The sequence below is a fragment of the Branchiostoma floridae genome, chromosome 13, assembly GCF_000003815.2.
Source record: "Branchiostoma floridae strain S238N-H82 chromosome 13, Bfl_VNyyK, whole genome shotgun sequence".
Taxonomy (NCBI): Eukaryota; Metazoa; Chordata; class Leptocardii; order Amphioxiformes; family Branchiostomatidae; genus Branchiostoma; species Branchiostoma floridae.
Genome location: NC_049991.1, coordinates 19,239,492 through 19,260,308, shown reverse-complemented (window position 1 = coordinate 19,260,308; position 20,817 = coordinate 19,239,492). Strand labels below are relative to the sequence as shown.

At 42.4% G+C, this 20,817-nt stretch overlaps 1 protein-coding gene and 1 long non-coding RNA gene across 4 annotated transcripts; one reads left to right on the top strand and one right to left on the bottom strand.

Moving 5' to 3' along the window:
- Positions 1 to 5,215: 5,215 nt before the first annotated feature.
- On the top strand, positions 5,216 to 7,722 carry LOC118429693. Its single transcript, XR_004832772.1, has 2 exons — positions 5,216 to 6,052; positions 6,770 to 7,722. It is a non-coding gene; the product is annotated as an uncharacterized LOC118429693 (long non-coding RNA).
- On the bottom strand, positions 7,274 to 20,765 carry LOC118429689 (BUB3-interacting and GLEBS motif-containing protein ZNF207-like). Of its 3 annotated transcripts, XM_035840288.1 has the most exons (10): positions 20,574 to 20,764; positions 18,519 to 18,645; positions 17,649 to 17,775; positions 16,908 to 17,081; positions 15,832 to 15,970; positions 14,860 to 15,076; positions 13,884 to 14,135; positions 12,684 to 12,757; positions 12,175 to 12,359; positions 7,274 to 10,016 (listed from the first exon to the last, which is right to left on the bottom strand). In XM_035840288.1, exons 1-10 carry the CDS (start codon positions 20,612 to 20,614, stop codon positions 9,856 to 9,858), a joined length of 1,497 nt encoding a protein of 498 aa, XP_035696181.1. In that variant the 5' UTR covers positions 20,615 to 20,764; the 3' UTR covers positions 7,274 to 9,855. The 3 variants fall into 3 exon arrangements, with proteins under 3 accessions (XP_035696181.1, XP_035696179.1, XP_035696180.1); XM_035840286.1 differs by lacking the exon at positions 7,274 to 10,016 and having other exon boundaries at positions 11,961 to 12,359; positions 20,574 to 20,765; XM_035840287.1 differs by lacking the exons at positions 7,274 to 10,016; positions 12,684 to 12,757 and having other exon boundaries at positions 11,961 to 12,433; positions 20,574 to 20,765.
- Between the last annotated feature and the right edge of the window lie 52 nt (positions 20,766 to 20,817).

Here is a 20,817-nt window from a genome sequence, read left to right as displayed (position 1 = left end):
TAGACGGTGTTGATTTATACGTTCGCAGTAGCACTGTTTTATGCCACCTCAGCTGCAAAAATTGTCTTTTTTCATTTCAATGTCATGTTTGCACCGAACAATATAATATCGAATTTCGAGGTATGACATCTTACGGTACGGTAATAAGGTGTCATATAGGTACCAGGTAACACACCATATACGTTACTCCCCAGGTGCAGTAAAGTACCAGGTAGCGCACCTGTAATATGTAGTAGCCAGCTGCTCTGGGGGGGGGGGGGGGGGGCGAAAACGCTAAAGGGGGGCAAAAACGCTAGTGATCTCGCCCCCCGGGGGGGCGAGATCGCTGTCACACCGGTACAGAAAATTCAGGTCCAGGTCCGGTTCAGGTCCAAAGGATTAGGTCCAGGTCCGGACCTGATGCAGTATGACTCATACCAATGGTCCATTTTACTACAAAGAAATCTGTTTGGTGGAGTATTAGACTCACACTGGCGCTTTAAAATTATACAACGCTAACTGCGCCGGTACGATTGGCTGTAAAACTTGGTAGAAATTATCATAAACTCTACTCTTAGTATACTTCACTCTTGTTATTTTCTTCCATCTACAAGCGCTAAAACGTGTGAATGCCTGATAAAATAATTTGTTAATTTTGTAATCGGTCCAGCATTCGGTCCACCTAATTTTTTCAGGTCCGGTTTTTCTGGACCGGTCCAATACGAAAAACCGGTTTTGTACCGGTACGCTGTACCGATACCCAGCCCTAACGTACACCATTCGTTTCATGTGTTACATTATGTCTTTATGCTACACAAAGTTTATGGACGAAATTCTTCGGACTCCAAAAATCTATTGCAAGTACTGATAAAAGTTAAGCTCACTTTGGGGTATGTTTCACAGCGTGATCATCTTTTCAAAGTGTCATGATCGTAAAAGTTACTAGCACAGTCACACTGTTATCCACCTACTAACAGGACTTAGAAGTCTTTTATACGGTGGATGGGGGACCAGTCAAAATCAATGTGTTGAGATGTCATCCATAAAACCAGGATTGCGTGGCCGTAGACTGGTATCCATTTGTGAAATCCATCTCACACATTTGTGAAATCCATATCAATGAAGAGGTGTTATTAGAGTCCTCCTGGGTTGGACCAGGGTTGTAGCCAGCCTGAAATCATTTTCAGTCCCCTTGATTTTGAATGGGAATCCTATCGAGCACCGAAGGCATGGCGTAACATTGCGCGTCATTTCTAGGGGGTCTGGATCCCAGAAAATTTTTAAATCAAGACCCTCTGAAACACTATTTCCTGCATTTTGAGGTGCAAATTTTGCTTGTAGACTAAGCTGTTCAATGGCATCTGTTTTGGTGAAGAAAAACACATGGGTTTCAGTTTTTTTTTATATCTTAACATATCAATTTTTGTCTGTCCCAGGGGACGGAATGGGGAAAACTTTTTTCAGTCCCCAGCTGCAAAATTCCTTCAAAGGACTGAAGGACAGGTGCTGGCTACAACCCTGGTATAGACCATCTACAAGTCAACCAAGGCTGAGCAAGGCTAGCCTGGTTTCCAATTTTGGCCGCCGAGTCTCATTCATCCTCTAAGTTTTTTTTTTTTTTTTACTCAATGGTCACCACGTAACAAGGCCTGAAGGCCACCCAAGGCTACGGGTTACATGATTGGAACTGTAACAGCAACTCTTCGCCCTAGGTCAGAAACATCATGATTGAGACCAGCCCAATTGCTCACTATGGGTGAGGACTAACTGACCCAATAGGCAAAGCAGGGGTTACGAGGGCTGCTCGCGAGATTCCCTACCCCTATTTCGGCCGGAATGGTTTGATCCGCTCGGGTGGATGTTCGCACATGTGGCGGGTTCTTTAACGTGCATAGGGTATGGCTCTCCCCACACACGGGACTTCCATTTAACGTCCTATCCGAGGGACGACTCATTTTTCACTTGAGTAAAGTGAGGAAAGTCGTGTAAAGTGCCTTTCCCAAGGGCACAAGACCGGCAACACGGCAGGCGGATTCGAACCGGCGACCTCTCGGTCACGGGCCGAATACACTACCACTGTGCTACGCGGCCCCAGTTATGGCAATCCTGAATGTCAGGTTACAACGTGCCACCTGTTGGCACATAAAGCAGTCTTACTTACATGTAGTACATGTTATGTGGTATTAAGGAAAAATGAACCTTGCACACGCATTAAGTCTTTATCGTCCAATACCCCTCAGATCATGAGCAGAAAAGGTTAAATTACCCACTAAATTTCATAGTCGTTGCATTTGATGTCAGAGATAATATCAAAGCCTGGAACCAATAACACTTAAACCTTTAAAGTCTCTCATCTTTACTGCAGCTTCATATCCATTTCCTCATAAAGACCTTATTTGTCATTATTGAGGACGATAAAAAAAGTTGATCATCTTGGCCGGATATTTTCAATTACAAGCACCTCAGTTAAGACTTTATAGCTCTACCAGGCTCCACATGTTGCTAGAAAAATAGACACGTAGAAATTTGGCAAATAGACAACACGAAAAGTACAGTTGGCAACTTTATGGCAACATGTGCAGCCTAATGATTTTACCTTTTTGATCTCGCAACTATATGACCTGTATTATGTACATGTTGCTAGAGAGTTTTGCAATGTTTTTCATATCAATTCAAGGGAGGACCATTTGCTTTCTCGCCAAAATGAAGACAGCCACAAAACGTATATGACTGAGAAATCCTTTTATTCTACTTGTACGATTTCATGTATCAAGAACTAGTTCGACAAAGTATGTAATACTATGCTGATGGCCTGGGTAAAATCCTGTTAGTAAAGGTGGTATCTCACTGCACTTGTGTCACGCTTGCGTCACTGCGGGGTTCAAAAGATACTCAACAAATTTTAGAGATAAAGAACAAATTTTCTTACCTTTTGTGTATTTTGTCGTCTTCTAAGTCATACTTTTACATATTATGCAATATCTTATAAAAAATCGGAGAAAATAACAAAACAGTGATGCAGTGAACGAACCCCGCAGTGACGCAAGCAGTGAGATACCACCTTAAGGGTCCACTTCATAAGTGACTATTGGAGCAGACATTAACTAGGATGGTACCCAGGATACTAGTAATCTCTTTATGGTAAATATCGTAGGACAAACACTTCAAAGCTTCATTTTTTCAACTCGATTATATCCAGAGGTAAATATACACAAACTTTGGCTGGGGTGATTGATCCAATTCTTACATTTCCATATTGATGCTATGATTTGTATGAAGGTTCATCTGTGATGGTTAACAGCATAGTAAAGATTTTACATATTATTTCTGGATACGATACAAGGCACTCATCAACTAGCTTTTGGTCGGTTTTCTGACCTTTCTCAAGTTGAAATGACCCAAAGCTTATGTCACATGACCTGAACAGAACTGTGATGTCAGCAATGTGTCAAAATGAAGGTCTCCTTGCCATCCTGGTGAGTTCATCTTCTTCCTGTCCCTTAGAGAGATCTTGAAAAAATGAAGCATTTTCCCAATCCCCCAAAGTACACTACCAATCAAACCCTTTCTTAGTTTCCTTCCACAAGCAAGAAAATGATCCTATGTACAAGAATACCTGAGTTGAGAGTTCTGATAAACCCCAACTTTCATGAATTTATTTCATATAATTTGTCATGAAGGAAGAATTATTTGCTAAGCAATAGTACATTAATTCCATTCGAGACCGGATGGACTTGCCTTAAGCAAGTAAACAAGCAAGTAATACTGCAATTATTTTACAATCTTACACGAATATATGTACTCATCCTGAAATGGCAGGTAATTCCATAAAATTCTTCTAAGAAAAGTTTAATCCTGCATGAGGAATTTTTGCCTATGTATGAAGAAGTCCTACAGTTCTATTGGTGATTGGTAAAACAGTTTATTACCTTAAAACAACATACGCAAGTCATATGAAAGTGTACTGCATCCATTGCAAACAGTGGAAGATTTTCGCCGAACCCCAAGGGTTGGGGACGCTGAGGTCCAACAGCACAGAGAGCGCTGTGAAAATTCCACCCTTCAGAAACAGCAACGTAGCAAGGAAAGAGACACTTGCCTTGTTGCTAGGGCATCAACCCTACCCTAGTAACCGTAACCATGGTAACGTTCCGCAGAAGCAGAGCTGTGTGGAGGGGGGAGACAAAGACCAAACTATTTAGCACCTTGACCTACAATTATGATGTTTACGTCTGATCAGGGCTTTAGCCAGCTCGAAATTTTTTTCCGTCAGCCAATTACAATCGTCGCGAAAACCGCGAAAATTAATTAGAAGGACTGAACTGAGACCTTGCAAAACGGGTTTTAATGAGATTATCGTACGCGAAAGGGCGCCGACACACATTGTCAACAATCATAACAATAGCAAAACAAACAGTATGTGGCTTTTACGGCTGTGAACGGCGTCCCCAAGCCGCCTGTAGCATCCACCAAGGATTTTTGTCCGTCAAGGTTGACGGATTGGTTTTAAATTTTTTCCGTCAGACGCAGCACATTTCCGTCAATTGACGGAAAAACGGACGCTGGCTAGAGCCCTGCGTCTGATTCTTTTTAAGTTGTTCAATTTTTTCACAGCAAGCATTGCATTTGAATGCTATTGCTCACTGCACTTGGTATTCTTTATTGGAATTAAGTAACTTTGAACTTGTATGCCTTCAAAACAATTCTGTCCATCTTCATACTGCTAGAAAAGACTGTTGCACAGAAAACAGTCATGACTAACTTGAAAGTATGTATTTTGGCGAGAATGCAGCACTAACATTTGGCAGAAGTGTGTCCCATCTTTACTATGATATATTTGCCACCACTACTGTAACAGCAGTTTTACTATGAAGAGTCTATAACATTTTGAGCAATATGTGCAGTGTATGACACCGGAAATATTTCTCGTAAAGGTGAGATCTTTGAACATTTTTCCTACCTTTATTTTCCTACCTTATACTTTAACAGACACGACCACAACTTCTCTGTCCCACGCAGAGACCTTGAAAAATAAAACATTCCCTCCCATTCTCACAACACAGAAACTTCCCACAATTTCTTGTATTTACAATGTTATCGAAGAAGTATCCAGCGGGTAATACAAACTGGTAAAAGAAAATTCTACTATCCAAACATCCAAAAGGGTTTTGCCCAACTTAAACAAATTGAATGTAGTTCTTCCCACAGCACTTTCCACAAAGGTTGAACGTTTCCCTTGGCTTTTACAGTTTGTCTTCGAGTATCTTATACTTGGAAAATCACATGTGCGGCATTCATTACAAACAGTGGAAGATTTTCGCCGAACCCCAAGGGTTGGGGACGCTGAGGTCCAACAGCACAGAGAGCGCTGTGAAAATTCCACCCTTCAGAAACAGCAACGTAGCAAGGAAAGAACCACTTGCCTTGTTGCTAGGGTGTCAACCCTACCCTAGTAACCGTAACCATGGTAACGTTCTGCAGCAGCAGAGCTGTGAGGAGGGGGAAAGAAAACCAAACTATTTAAAACTAAGTTCTCCTACAAGGGGTGGAGGAAAGGAGTTTTCTATTCAAAAGTTGTATTTGCAACTCCTCAACATTTTTTGCCTTAAGTTTTCGGACGTAAAAACAATTGTTGTCACTGTGTATTTTCAAAATTTAATATAAGAGTGTGCTTGAGGTAAATCGAAGTATTCATAGTCTACATTACTTTCTTATTGTATTGTGCAGTCTGTTGTTTGTATTTCTAGAACGTTGTGAAACTTCCAGGTATTCAGTGGGAAAAGAACTCACATCTTTTTTTTTCTAAATTAAAGATATTGAAGCATTCTCCTACCTTTGTTTCCCTACCTTGAGTTAAACACAGATGTTCCTTGAGCAGAACTCTGACTTGCGGTTCTGATATATTTGTGCAATGAAGGGGGGGGGGACTTGCCTTGTAGCTTGGGGGGTCAATATACCCCTCGTTTCTAATCAACAGGCATTTTTCTCAACCCACACTGCATTAATCTAGTTACACAGTCACTACAACACAGTGGAAGATTTTCGCCGAACCCCAAGGGTTGGGGACGCTGAGGTCCAACAGCACAGAGAGTGCTGTGAAAATTCCACCCTTCAGAAACAGCAACGTAGCAAGGAAAGAACCACTTGCCTTGTTGCTAGGGTGTCAACCCTACCCTAGTAACCATAACCATGGTAACGTTCTGCAGCAGCAGAGCTGTGAGGAGGGGAAAGAAAACCAAACTATTTTAGGACTTAGTTCTCCAACTAGGAAGAGGTGGGAGAATGGACTTTTCTCTTTAAAAGTTGTACTTGCGACTCCTTAACATTCTTTGCCTCTTCGGACTTAAAAAGAAATTGCTGTCACCGTGTATTTTCAAAATATAAGAGTGTGCTTGCGGTGAATCGAAGTATACATTGTCTACATTGCTTTCTTATTGTATTGTGCAGTCTGTTGTTTGCATTTCTAGAACGTTGTGAAACTTCCAGGTATTCAGTGGGAAAGGAACTCGCATCTTCTTTTTCAAAACCCAAGATACTGAAGCATTCTCCTACCTTTGATTCCCTACCTTGAGTTAAACACAGATGTTCCTTGAGCAGAACTCTTCAATGGTTCTGATATATTTGTGCAATCAAGGGGGGGGGGGGACTTGCCTTGTAGCTGGGGGGGCAATATAACCCTCATTTCTAAGCAATAGGCATTTTTCTCAACCCACACCGCATATATCTAGTTATACACTATATATAGTCTGTGGAAGATTTTCGCCGAACCCCAAGGGTTGGGGACTCTGAGGTCCAACAGCACAGAGAGCGCTGTGAAAATTCCACCCTTCAGAAACAGCAACGTAGCAAGGAAAGAACCACTTGCCTTGTTGTGAGGGTGATTTTTTTTCCGCTACAGGGCTTGAAGATCAGTTTATTTTTGTTTTGTAATGATGATGGGGTAAATACAGTAAGAATTTCTGAAAAACGCAGCCAGGAATTTCTTTGAAGACAGAGCAACATGTTATCACAATAGTGCATGAAACCACTCTGCTTCAAGCCCTGTATTAGGAAATAAAGTATCTTTAAGTTAGTAACTATGTTCTTATTTCAATATCACCCTTCCATGACAATGTCATATTGTTAAATTTGGAGGTGACTACTTTATTCACTGCTCTAAATTTAATGTAAGTTCTGATACACATCTAGATAGCAGAAACCCCCAATAAAACAAATTGAATGCACAACCAACTCGAGACAAGTTTTTCACACCAACCTCACATTCAAGAAGAAATGCATCTTCCAGCACTGTTTCCTTGTGTCAGATTTTTATTAAGTACAATACAAGACAAGACGAGACAAAGGATTGGCTGAAAAGTGAAACGAAAGAACAATGCATCGAATAATGTCAACCTCCTACCGTACATTCTGCACAATTCAATCCTACAACTTCATGAACTTATTATAAGTGTTACAGGTAAAAGTAATGACAAAATGATCACATCATGCTTGGAACTTTCTTAATTAGGGGGTTAACCTTTTCCCTACAACTATAGTTCTGACAATTTTGTTTTCAGTTACAATGAAACTATGTTCATGCTAGACTTGTTTTCAGGTTATAAGGGTAGCCAAAATATACTTTTCCATGTATTTGACTTAGCAAGGGGCCATTCCATTTAGAAATTTCCAGGGTGGGGTGTGTCTTTTTAAAACCATTTTCTTTGAAACTTCTTTTTACAGTTTTTCTTCGTATCTTTTTAACAATCAAAAAGAAGTGCTTTGAATCCAACTTTCTACATGGAATGGTCCCTTAGAAATGTGCAAAATAGTGAAGACTTTTTGGCAAGTCATAAGTGTCTACATAATCATACATCGTCTACTGGGGGTCGACACTGATATGTGAATCTTTCAAAAATGTCATCGTATCACCAACCTGCATGGACTTACCGGGATGGGATCATCTCGAAACGTCCCGTTTTCCCATCAAAATCATTTCCCTACAACAGGTCAAACTGTCACAACACGAATAAACAAAACTACGAATTGTGGCGGGTACTTACCAAGTTAAAACTTCATGATAGACAAATCGTAACAGTAACTGCAGTTATTAGTCTATTGAGTTTTTGCTTCCTTTGTATTCAATCATGTTTTTATCTGTACAGACAAATGGAGAGACCTTTCTTAATAAAACAAATCCATCTAAAGATGGAGTTGTAATCAGTAGTTTAGATTTGCAAGCAAAACTTCAACAGACCTTCCGTCAAATGAGCTACCGTAATAAATCTTATCATCATGGTCATGCTAGTCTTGATTCTATGGTTCTCTCATTTCATTGCTCTTGATGCTAACTCCACTAGATTTAAAAAAAAAAAATGAGCCCACAGCCAAAATAGAAGTTAACCACAATCGTTACATTACTGTAAATCCTTGGTGATTTTGATGTGTCTGTCTTGAATAGGTTTCAATCCAACACCAATCAATCTTTTGGTTACATGAGATTGGAGCCACTTCTTGTTAACATCCTTAGCTCATTTCTTGCATAGCAGCATACAAAATCTGAGAACCCATAAAAAATCAACCTAGCATGACCAAGAAACAAGCAACACCATAGTGGAAACAAGTGTTTATTGTACTGCTCTTTGTTTCCCACCTTTGTTTCTCCTTGCCTGCCTGCAAAGCAAAACCTACATGTACTCTACATAGTTTGATATGGCCAGGGCTGTCATATGAACAGTGCATGCGCCATACAATACATTTCAGGTGATTTGTCAATGGTCAAGAAACCTAACTTGTAAATAGACTGTGCTTGATACATGTCCTACATGACATGTTGCAGGGGCCTTGACCTTTGACACATGACCCACAATGCACCACAATGCACCATGTGCACTTGAAACCATGAGCAGGTTTACTCAGACTTGTTACTTCTTAAGTTCTTTACCATCGTTACGTGTGTGGCTGTGCTAGTGGGATATACGGATTTCTTCAACTTCAGCAAGCAGGATACGTTTCCAAAATACTCCAAAGGAAGAAAAAAAGCATTCAGTGCTCTAGACGCACTTTTGGGATGTTCTGAAGTGCTGTTTCACTTCTCTCTTGGGAACAAGTTTAAACAAGAAGAAAAATACCAAATTTGACCTTAACAGTTCTGGTTAGAACTTATGACAGCCCTAGCCATTTCTGATCATTGAACACAAGTGCTTTAATTCTCAGAGAGTGAAGAATTAAAGTATTTTGGCTACTCAGAACTTAGGCTGTTGAAACATCAGAAATGCACAAGGTAGCAACACGTAGTATCTACAAACCTTAGATTAGTTCAGGTACGTCAATCTTCTGTGGACCTACATGTAAGTAAGGACAACAGTGTGGAACAACAGCATCCATTGTAGTATCTAAGGTAACCATTACTTTATTAGGTAATTATAGCCTTATTTGGAGTCAGATCCCAGAAGCAGGTACTGTACATGACAGGCCTACACAGCAGAAAATCAGTAAAGAGACAAAGAAAAATAACCAGAAAAGCTGAATTCACGAAGTAATGAAAACGGGCTGTCTTAAAAATGACTTCATTTTCCTAAAAGTTCGTTTGTATCGCATACTGTTTGCATGGAAGGGTTTCTTGCAATTTCTAAGACGCTTTTTTGTTTCCTTTAAGTGATGTTTCTGAACAAGGTTTTTAAGCTTTGCCCCTTCCACTGTGATTTTGTATCGCATACTGTTTGCATGGAAGGGTTTCTTACAATCTATAAGGAGCTTTTTCGTTTCTTTTACAGGAAGTTTCTGAGCGAGGTTTTTAGCTTTGCCCCTTGCGCTGTGATTCTGCTGTACTGTCCATCCACGGGATAGCAGGACAGGCACTTAACTGTGCACGGAAGCGCCGCAGTGCCGCCACCACCGCTAGTACCGCCCCTGCGGCGCCATCATCGGAGGCCTCATTCCCGGCGGCATGCCTGGACCCCCCTGGAAGGGCATGTTGGGGGGCCCTCTAGGGGGGCCGCCAAACGGCATCCCCCCTGGCCCCATCCCCATCCCCTGCGGTGGAGGCCCGCCCATCCCTCCTGTAGAACACAGAGAAGAAGAACACAAAGAAACAGAGAGAGAAACGGGGGTTAGGAAACGATCAACGTGACGTAACAAAGTAAAGACACACTGCGTGGCCATTTCTTACCTTTCAAAGCAGTGCCGAGGACTGCAGACCACCCAATAAGCAACAATGTGAAAGTGTATGTGTATACAATCTAACAATGATCACTCTAGACATGGTTAACACTGGAACTTTGGAAAAGTACACAACCTTTTGTAATATAGTCATAAGGTGTGAATAGGGCTGTCTCCAGGACCAATCCCTCCTTCCTGGGATAGAAATTTACTGGTTGTGATGGGAAAAAATTTCACACCAAAAATCTGAACTTCGGTATGTTTTCATTTAAAGGCCAAATTACAGGTTTCACAAGGAAAATCAACAAGGGCTCCCAAAAAAAGGGACAAAAAAAATCTATAGTTGGCGACAGCCCTGGGAATGATAGAACTGAAACATACTTTTTATAGATACTTATTTGGGTCAGTGAGGTAACTAGACACAAAACGCTTTTTCTTGTGTTGGCTGCACATATGTATACGTATGAAATACAAGCCAAAAGATAATGATTTCATAAATTTGTAGCGTGTGCCCACATCTACTGTGACCAGTGTTTAGCATTACATGCATTTGTTACTGCCCGTGTGACATGCTTTTTGTACCTGCTATTTGTTTTGACAAACGTGTACTGCTTTGTGAGTTGTGAGAGAACTCTACTGGAAATCCTACCGTCTGACCTACCTTCGCCAAATCATAATCTCCAAGCATCCACTTTTATTAAGGACAGTTATTAGTAATTAAAGTCTGCTCTACAATACTACAAGCCGGCAAAGTATAAAAAATAGGGACTGTGCCACTAAAACTTTTCTGGGATAAGACTTTGAAAATGATTCAAACAAACAAAAACTGTTTTAAATCAGTCTTTCATGCAGGCTTTTAGCCAGGCATGCGTCAACGCGTCATCTGGACGCCCTTTTCTTAGAATAACAAGAAATTTGATGCTCCTGGACACCCTATACTGGGGAGAAAATCCTCTGACAAGCATGAAATTCTGATTGACCAGGGATGCAACCAGGTCATCTGTGGTCACAGTCTTCTACTGTGATATCTGTAACAGTACATTGTGTATTTTGCCTCTTGGGATACCTTAGAATGCACTTTTTAAACTTAAAATCATCAAAAACTCTGCACCATGGAAGGTGGATGCCCCCAGACCCCCTACAATAGTCACTTACCACGACTCACCGGTAAGTTTGGACGCCCTATTATAAAATCCTAGCTAAAAGCCTGCTTTCATGAGATGTCCAATGACAGTGACATGTATGTTCAGTAAGCTGTTTCAAAAGAACTCATACTTGTGGGATTCTTTTGGCTTTTTTTATCATTTGGTTATACGTTATGATATTGGTTGTACATGTAATGCATTTGGATTTTTTCAAAGGATGTCACCCTTGTGTAATATAACACAGATTCTGAACAAGAAGTGTTTAGTCAAGCCCTAAAGCCATACAAGTTTGCACCATGCAGGGCAGGCCTATGGACCGGTACCGGTGATTTCTGGGCAACTTTACCAGTACGCAGCCCTTAAGCAGGGCTCGAAATACCACCTGCATATGCAGGTAAGTGCAGGTAAAATTGGTCTATCTGCACCTAACCTGCACTGGTCCATGTACTGGGTTTTAAACATAAATGTCATATGATGTAAGTGTATGTGGATTGTTATTAGCTGCATTGAATGTTACTACCATTAAAGTACAAAAGAAAAAAATAGCAATGGTTCCTGAACAATTTTAGTATGATCCATACTTCCTAATTTCAGAGTGGTGCAGGTAAAATTTATCAGGTGCAGGTAATTTGCAATGTCACCTGCACCAGTGCAGGTATGCAGAAAATAGTACTTCGAGCCCTGGCCTTAAGTCTACAGGGAGTACACGGTATACAGGTGGTCCCTTAAGTCTACAAGGAGTACACGGTATACAGGCCATCCCTTAAGTCTACAGGGAGTACACGGTATACAGGTGGTCCCTTAAGTCTACAGGGAGTACACGGTATACAGGTGGCGTGAGAAACCCTACCTGCAGACCTACCTTTGTGTGTGCGAACAACGTGTGTGAGAGAGCTAGCCGACGGACGCTTACCTGGATGGCCCATGGGCGGCGGCATCGGAGGCCGCATGTTCGGCGGCATATTGCCTGGCGGCATCATATTACCTCCGAAAGGCGGCGCGTGCCCTGGTGGGGCCATGCCGTGGCCTGGCGGACCCATGGCGTGGGCGGACACAGGCGGCGCGGCATGCGGTTGGCCCATCGGAGCGGGGGCAGATGTGGAGGCTGGCGCGTGCACGGACACAGGCGGCATCTGTCGGTTGTACTTTGGCATCTGGGCTCTTCTCTCCTCCTATTGATCAACCGACCAATCAATAAATCAATCAATCAACCATTGGTCCAATCAATTCATTACCCAATCAATCTTATACTCATCCCTAGAACGAACAACCCTAGCTCTTTTCGAAGAGAACAACGCTGGGGGCATCTGTCGGTTGTACTACGGCATCTGGGCTCTTCTCTCCTCCTATTGATCAATCAATTAATCAATCAATCAACAAATCAATCAATCAACTATTGGTCCGAATGTGCGCGGGGCCTATGTGGAGGCTGGCGCGTGCACGGACACAGGCGGCATCTGTCGGTTGTACTTCGGCATCTGGGCTCTTCTCTCCTCCTGTTGATCAATCAATCAATCAATCATTAGTCCAATCAATCAATCAACCAACCAGGCGACCGACTGACCAGCCATATGTTATTGTTATTGGGTTGGCTGATTACTCTCTAATCTCAACCAGGATAGGCAGAACTAGATCGAAAGGGTCTGGAGCAACTGCCATGGGAATGTAGGTTTTGAACCGGAAGGAGTCCTAATCTTTTCCATAAGTGTGGTGGGTTCTTAAACATGCTTGAAGTTTGGCTCTCCTCAAACATGGGACCTCCATTTAACATCTCATCTAACCCAAACAGTTTAACCAACGCTAGGTATTCATTTTCACCTGAGTGAAGTGGGGAAAGTTGTGAAAAGTGCCTTTCCCAAGGGAACAAGATCGGTGGCTTATGAAAGGATTCAAAACCAGAACCTCTGGGTTATGGGTCGAACACCCTGCCAATTATGTGACACAATCCCACTATTGGGATTTGAACTCACTACCTCTTGGTCCAGAGGCTTGCTAACCACTGGTGTATACATGCCATATATGAGTGACTCCTTACCAGTGACACATCCTCTGGTTCAGGGTGCTAACCACTGGTGTATACATGCAAGGGATAAACAAGTCCACTAGCCCTATAGTCCCGGGCAAGTGAAAATGCCAATCGGGCAAGTGCATGTCCTTCCCCACTTGCCCGATCGGACAAGTTAGCTTTTCTCCATTGAGTGAGATTTTGATGTACTTGCTACTTTTCAAAGTCATGACATCAAGCATTGATTGACACAGAAAATAGAGCCAATAACAAAAATTCCATTGAAGGCCATGAATGTACATAGAAAAATGTCATTTAGATTTCGGGCAAGTGAAAAGTTGGTTCGGGCAAGTTAATTTTTTAAGTACTTGCCCGATAGGACAAGTCAATTTTAGAAAACTTGTCCAACCCTGCATGCTACTTATGAGTGACTCCTCACCAGTGACACATCCTCAGGTTCAGGATGCATGAGTTTGGTGCTAGACACGTATAGCATAAAAGCAAAATTACTGTATACACTCAAATTTGACATTCTGAGGCTGCGTGGATTAGTGATCATTGCCCTGCAGGGTTGCTAAACTGTGGTGTACACATGTTCAGTACAAGTGACTCCTTACCAGTGACACATCCTCTGGTTCAGGGTGCATGAGTTTGGTGGATCCGCCGGTGGACCCTCCGGACGTGGAAGGCTTGGAGATGCTTGGGGCCGCGGAAACTGTCGCCTGTCTCGTCTGAGTGGGGTTGGGCGGGGCGCTCGTGGAGAGGGGCGCGGCCGTCGTCGTCGGGGGAAGCTTCTGGGGTCCGATGTTAGAGGGGGCGTTCAGGGGCTTGAAGTCTGCGCCGACAGGCCCTGTGGTACTGGTGGTGGTCTGAAGATAGAGGAGAAACAACGTGGATTAAAACATACAGGGTTCTCACCCAAGGTTGGACAAGTCCACTAGCCAGATTTTCTCGGGCAAGTGAAATCAGGCAAGCACATGTCCTACCCCACTATCCCAATCGGGCAAGTAAGATTTTTCCAGGAGTGAGACTTTTATATACTTGTAACTGTTCACAGCATTGACATCAAGCATTGGTTTACGCAGAAAAATAGAGCCGATGATAAAAGAATTCCATTGCTGGAAGTTAAATCTACATAGGAAAAAGTAATTTGATTTTGGGCAAGCGAAAAGTTGATTCGGGCAGGTAAATTCTTAATGTAGTTGTCCAATGGGACACATGAATTTTTGAAAACTTGTCCAACCCTGTCACCCTGGGTTTGTTCATAGCATAGGGATCAGGCACAGAAGGCCAACTTTGCACAGCAAAATCTGCACACAGAGTGTCAAAGACAATGACTAGAGTAGGGGGTCTCACATCTGTAAGGAGTTTGTTAATTTCTTTTAGGATATTTTGAGTGAGGTTTCTAGCCTTGACCTGCTGATCATGAGGTTTGTAGTACAGCCAGGGTTCGGAATACCTTTCTTCGTTACATGTAAAATGACTTATGCTCCATTTTCCAATTCTTGTATAAGGGGTTTTGTTCAAGGGTTTTGAACCCCAAAACTGTGAAAATAAAACCATCGCAAAAGTTTAAACATTTTCAGTACTCACCGGCGCAGCAGCTGGGAAGAGCGGTTTTGCGGGGGGTTGCTGCATCTGTTGTGCTGATGTGGAGGGGGGTTGTGACGTGGGGGGTGCGCTGTGGGGCTGGGAGGAGGGGGGCATGCCACCTGGCCCCCCTGGCCCGTGCATGCCGTGACCGTGCATAGGAGGCACCATGCCTGGGGGGACTCCCATGCCCATCGGTCCCATTGGCCCCATCGGCATCCTGCGGACATTAGAATGACAATGATTTTTATTGCATATCCATACTGTAATTCACTTTGTCTTCACAGTACCAAACTTTCACGGTCGGAGAAAATTTAACTTGTTCTCGTAACTAAACGTTCACTGTCGCGGCAAGTGCACATAAAAAAAGGCTGTGAATTATTTGTTATCAGTAATGATAAGTTCACGTTACAGTCGTCACCGTGAAAACCGTGAACATTGAAAAAATCAGGAATTACAGTACCCAACATGGGCTAAATGCACTCAGATAAGAAATGTTATATTCTGTCTAAAACTAAAGAGTCTCTTCCCACTTCTTGAAACATGTGAAAACAAGTTTACATAGTTTTTCCATAGAATGATAGTCGTTAGATGTCATGGTACTCGTTAGATGTCATTAAATGTGCATATGTATGAGCTCCAGTCTAATCTAACTCTAAGGGAACTTACAAGAGATTTGCAAATGTCTGTGGACAGAGAACATTCTAAAACAAAATGTACTTCATTTTCTACATAATCATAATTGCAAAATTCACATATTCAGTCCTATAGGCGGTAGGAAAGAAGACCTGAAACGTACCTTGGTCTTGGCGGCATGCCCATCATCATAGGAGGCATGCCAGGTACCATGGGGGGCATGCCCACATGAGCGGGCATCAGTTGTTTATGTTCCTTATCATCTCTCCTTTATTTTCTTTCCTTTATTTACATGCTAATAATCTTATACTATAGGAAAGAAGAAGAGATGAAACGTACCCTGGTCTTGGCGGCATGCCCATCATCATAGGAGGCATGCCGGGCACCATGGGGGGCATGCCCATGTGGGTCGGCATGCCTGGGGCTCCGTGCTGTCCCGGCATCATACCCGGCATGGGAGGGGGCATCATTGGCATACCTGGCAACAACATGAAAGTACATTTCTTAATCAACATTGGTAGCAAAAAAAACCTATATCAGTTATGGCATTGCATTAGGTACAGGATACGGAGAGAGATGGTGTTAGACATTCGAAAATTTCCACTTTCCTCGGTTTGGCAAATCTACACAAATCACAAGGTTCCTTGTACACAACTGAAAAAAGCAGCTCCAATCTACATTGCCCTGTGGAAGTACATAGAAAAAAAATGATTAAATTAGGTAAAAGGTATTTAGGAAGTCTGAAAGTGAGAATATCTGAAGGTGTGACCAAAAGTAAGTGATTGAAAGTAAGAGTGCCTGAAAGTGAGAATATCTGAAGGTGACAGTGACTGAAAGTAGGAGTGAAGAAATGGGAGTGACAAAAATGAGAGTGACCGAAAGTAAGAGTGATCAAAAGAGTGACCGAAAGTAAGAGCAGAGCTCGAAATACTTTTTTCAGCATACCTGCACTGGTGCAGGTAACATTGAAAATTACCAGCACCAGACAAATTTTTCCTGCACCACTCCGAATTTAGGAATTTTAGATCATACTACAATAGTTCAGGAACCATTGCTATTTTTTTCTTTTATACTTTATAGGCAGTAACAGTCAATGCTGCTAATGACAATCTATATACGGCTACATTATTGGACATTTATGTATAAACTCAGTACATGGACCAGTGCAGGTTAGGTGCAGGTAGACACCAGAAATACCTGCACAGCTCCATTTTTACCTGCACTAACGTGCATATGCAGGTGGTATTTCGAGCCCTGAAGAGTGACCGAAAGTAAGAGTGACCGGAAAGTAAAAGCGACCAAAAGTGAAATTGAAAGTGACTGAAAGTGAGACTGAAACTTTCACTGAAAGTGAGAGTGACTGAAAGTGAGAGTGACTGAAAGTGAGAGTGACTGAAAGTGAGAGTGAACCTCACCTGGCATGTGCTGCATGGCAGGTGGAACACCTGGCACAGGTCCAGGTGCCATGGACGCGGCTGGCGAGGGCATCTGGCCCTGCGGCTGCGCTGATGTGCCCTCACCCGCATCTGTCTTTGGCTTCTTCGGTACCGGCCCTGCCGCTCCTCCTCCCGCCTCCGCCGCTTCATCCGCTAGTAAGGGCACAATGGACCATCATTAATGTCTGCTAAGAAGAGCTGTGTACCGATACAGTGTACTGATACAGTGTACGGATACAGTGTACCGATACAGTGTACCGATACAGTGTACCGATAGTGTACTGATACAGTGTACCGATACAGTGTACCGATACAGTGTACCGATACAGTGTACCGATACAGTGTACCGATACAGTGTACCGATACAGTGTACCGATACAGTGTACCGATACAATGTACCGATACAGTGTACCGATACAGTACCAGTACAATCAGTTACTTATTAGGTACAGGCCCCAAATACCGGAAACCGTGGTGTACCAGTGTGGTTTCTATATAATCAACAACACATGAGACCAACCAGCAATTCTGACTGGTCCACATTGTACTGCAGCACAGGTGTCACTGTTCACAGTTTAGATGCAGTCACAAACTTGTGCTGCAGTACAATGTGAAACAGTCAGAATTGCCCTGAAGAAGGTGACAGACGATTGCCGAAACCCTGATGAGAATAAAGCAATGGTCTTGTAACAGGAGTCTCCTTTTTTTTCCATTACAAACCTATTTTCTGTCGTTCATGTTCCTTAAGGTCCTTTTCTGGGATCCCCTCCATGCCATAGATTTCCAGCTCAATGTCCGCTCTCCCTGGTAACGAGTTTGGTACTGCATCTACTGTTTCTTTATGTACCTGACAGTGAAAGAAGTACAATATTATATTTAGTCATGTAGATAGTACCATTATAATTGTAGATGCTATTCTAGACCATTTATATAATTCTTAATGTACATGTACTTTGATTGAATATAGTTAGAGAGAATTTTCTTAATATCTTTTGTAACCCTTGCTTCTGTGTCAGTTAGTTCTCACTCTTAAGAGTGCGTCAGGGTTCTAGCCAGGATTTCATTTTCAGTGGGAATGGCATGGTAGCGTCTGGAAGGCGGGTCTTGGCCCTTCCACAGTGAGTTTTCTCTCTGTTGGCTCTCTGTTAACATCACATGTAATTTGAAGGATTTTAGTCAGTTCTAAGTCACTAAGTGGCATATCATCATTTTTCAAATTGTTCAGAGAGACTTCAGACATTGATTAGACATTGTTGAACAAACAAATGATAGCATAATAACACCACTTCACTAGTTAAAAATTAGCGTAGTGGCCCTTATTTTAGTGTAGTGGTCACAAATTATAGCATAGTGGCCCACTATGCTAAAATGCACTAGCTAGAATTCTGTGCATTTATTTCATTTATAACTTACTTCACCATTAAGAAACATACAAATGGTGGGAAAGACAAAACAGATGACAACATTTCTCCAAGCTGACTCCCTAAATGAAGCTCAAAGAAGCTGAGCTTGTCTCAAATATCACAATGTTCCTGAAGTGGAAGAGACACGCAAGTTACACTGAGCAAACATAAAAAGGCAGTTACGCACCTGTACACAGTGAATTGCTAACCCCGGCCCCGAGTACAACTTTTTGTGACATATATGACACTTGAAGTGCTTCGCTCTCTGGTGCTGCATAAGAATCTTTTCATCTTCGAACTCCCTGTTACAGTACCTGGGGAAACGTCTGGTCAAGGAAAGTTCAAAACAAGGTGTAGTCTCAAAATAAGACTCAATATCAGGAGTCTGGGCCTAAACAGGCTATTGCCACACTCAGTGTGCCAATAGCCTGTCAGGCTATTGACACACTCAGTGCACTATTTGTCTTAATTTTGACACTAGGAACCACTAAAATGAGAAAATCTTACGATTATATTTGACAGTCAACGCTCTGAAAATACAAATGGCATTCTGTGTCCATCATCAACCCAAAATACGATCTTTTTCACGCGTTTACGGTAAAGGCCGCATCAAGCAAGTCACAAGTATGCAAATGAGCTAACTATATTTAGTACCATGCAAACACCGCATGTAATCATGTTGGCTCGGTTTTGGAACAGTCGTTTTCAGCTGTGTTTACCGACGAATTCCTGCCGTTTGGGAGAATTTGCGGTCTCAAAACTTATATCACAAGTGAAGCGAAGTTATAGTTGTTGTTTTACTTCCATCATTTTAATGTGAAAGAACTTTGTAGCGTCATAGCGAGATCGACCGATATGTTACGCGTAACCGCTAGGATGTTTGGATGACATAGCGGCGGGGAAATCCGCGCCGCTTCGACCGAAAAAAACGTGAATGTTGAGCAAAAATACCGCAGAAATATGGTTAGAAAAACCCACATTTTATTATTTCAGGGGTCCCTGGTCCTGTTTAAAAAAAAATAAGTGTACCGTCCAAAATAAGAACGTAGCGGGTAGATTCTGCCGATCTGCGGCTGAAAAAAAATAAACGTACCTAAACATGCACTCTTGAAAATGCAGACCAAAAAGTCCCAAAGGTGGGTTTTGATGGTTCTGGTCGCAAGACGAAAATATTCTTATATCAAATGGATTTTTTAAAAAGGTAAAAGGATAATTGAAAAAAAAAATTTCCAGGGCGGACTCGAACTGAGGTCGGAACTGATAACATGGGTTCGCAGTTCAACGCTCTCCCCACTACGCTACGGCCAACATAGACAAGAAAAAGCGGCATTTACAGGTATCCAAATGTAGGGCATAACTTGAATACGTCTGTTCATTCGAAGATTCAAAGATTCCAATGTCTAATCCTTTGAACAATGTCTAATCAACTGTTGCTTGTGTAAAATAATGTCGGGAAAGTCATGTTACAAGCTCTGATTGGCTGGTTGGCATCTCGGTGTGTCAATAGCCTGTTTGGCTATGGGCACACTCAGTGTGTCAATAGCCACAGCGTTTTTTTTTAGAAAAAAAAAACTGCAAGGGGAGCACTGCAAAGGAGCAATCAAGAGGAGGTGATGGGGTTCAAGTTGGGGTTCAACCTTTGCCCCTTCCATGGGTTTTTGAAAATTGTAACTTAAAATGGGGCATTTTAAGGCCCATTTTAGACAGTCGTTGCCCAAGATGGCTCCTGCGACTATTTCTAGGCCGTCTGAAGTAAGACAATGAAAATAGAACTTGCTTTGCACAACGTTTCGTCCTTGAATCATTGTGTAACCTGGTTGTGCGTCCCACTGAACACACAAACTATAAGTATTATAAGTGTTATAAGCACTATCTTCTTGATCTTGATCTTGATTGGGTACTGGACAACGCCCCTCAGTTGGGGCAAAGCGTCCAGGGGGAGTGCTGCGCCTTAATGTCCCCTGAGGCGTCGGAGAACTGCCTCCTTGAACTTTGGAGCACTATAAAAGAAACTCAAGAAACTGGATAGATAAAAACAACAACAAAGATTTTGAAAACGGGCAATGACCGGGCACTGACCCTTTGTTCAAAACACCAGTCGCTTGAGGAATCTTCAAGGTATCTTCAACTACAAGGTTTGAGGAAAGGAAAACCCTTTGTTAGGAAAAATCGCCCACCTCCCACCCCCAGCTTACGTATGTACACTACGACGTGGGCGTTATGTAGGGTTTGAAAAGGATACCAGCACCAAGGCTTCATCTGCTTCTTCTTCTTCCGTCCCATGTCTGTACGTGAGTAATAGTTTCTCTGAAGAATGCAGGTAAAAACGTCCGCGATATGCGAGGACTTCGGCGGAACAAAACCTTTCCGGCTCCTACGCAAGATGGCGGCGGTCACACAACACCTGGCAGTGCCCGGATGTTCAACTCTTGACCTTTCGATAACATACAAACGTAATCTAATCATACTCATATAGTTTCCCCCGA

Bases quoted from the DNA above. Each gene is read 5' to 3' on its own strand.
- LOC118429689 (XM_035840286.1), bottom strand. From the start codon at position 20,614: ATGGGACGGAAGAAGAAGAAGCAGATGAAGCCTTGGTGCTG. The intron at 18,646-20,573 runs GTATCCTTTTCA...ACGTTTCCCCAG, and splicing joins CAGATGAAGCCTTGGTGCTG to GTACTGTAACAGGGAGTTCG. The intron at 15,971-16,907 runs GTGAGGTTCACT...TGTTGTTGCCAG, and splicing joins TGCCATGCAGCACATGCCAG to GTATGCCAATGATGCCCCCT.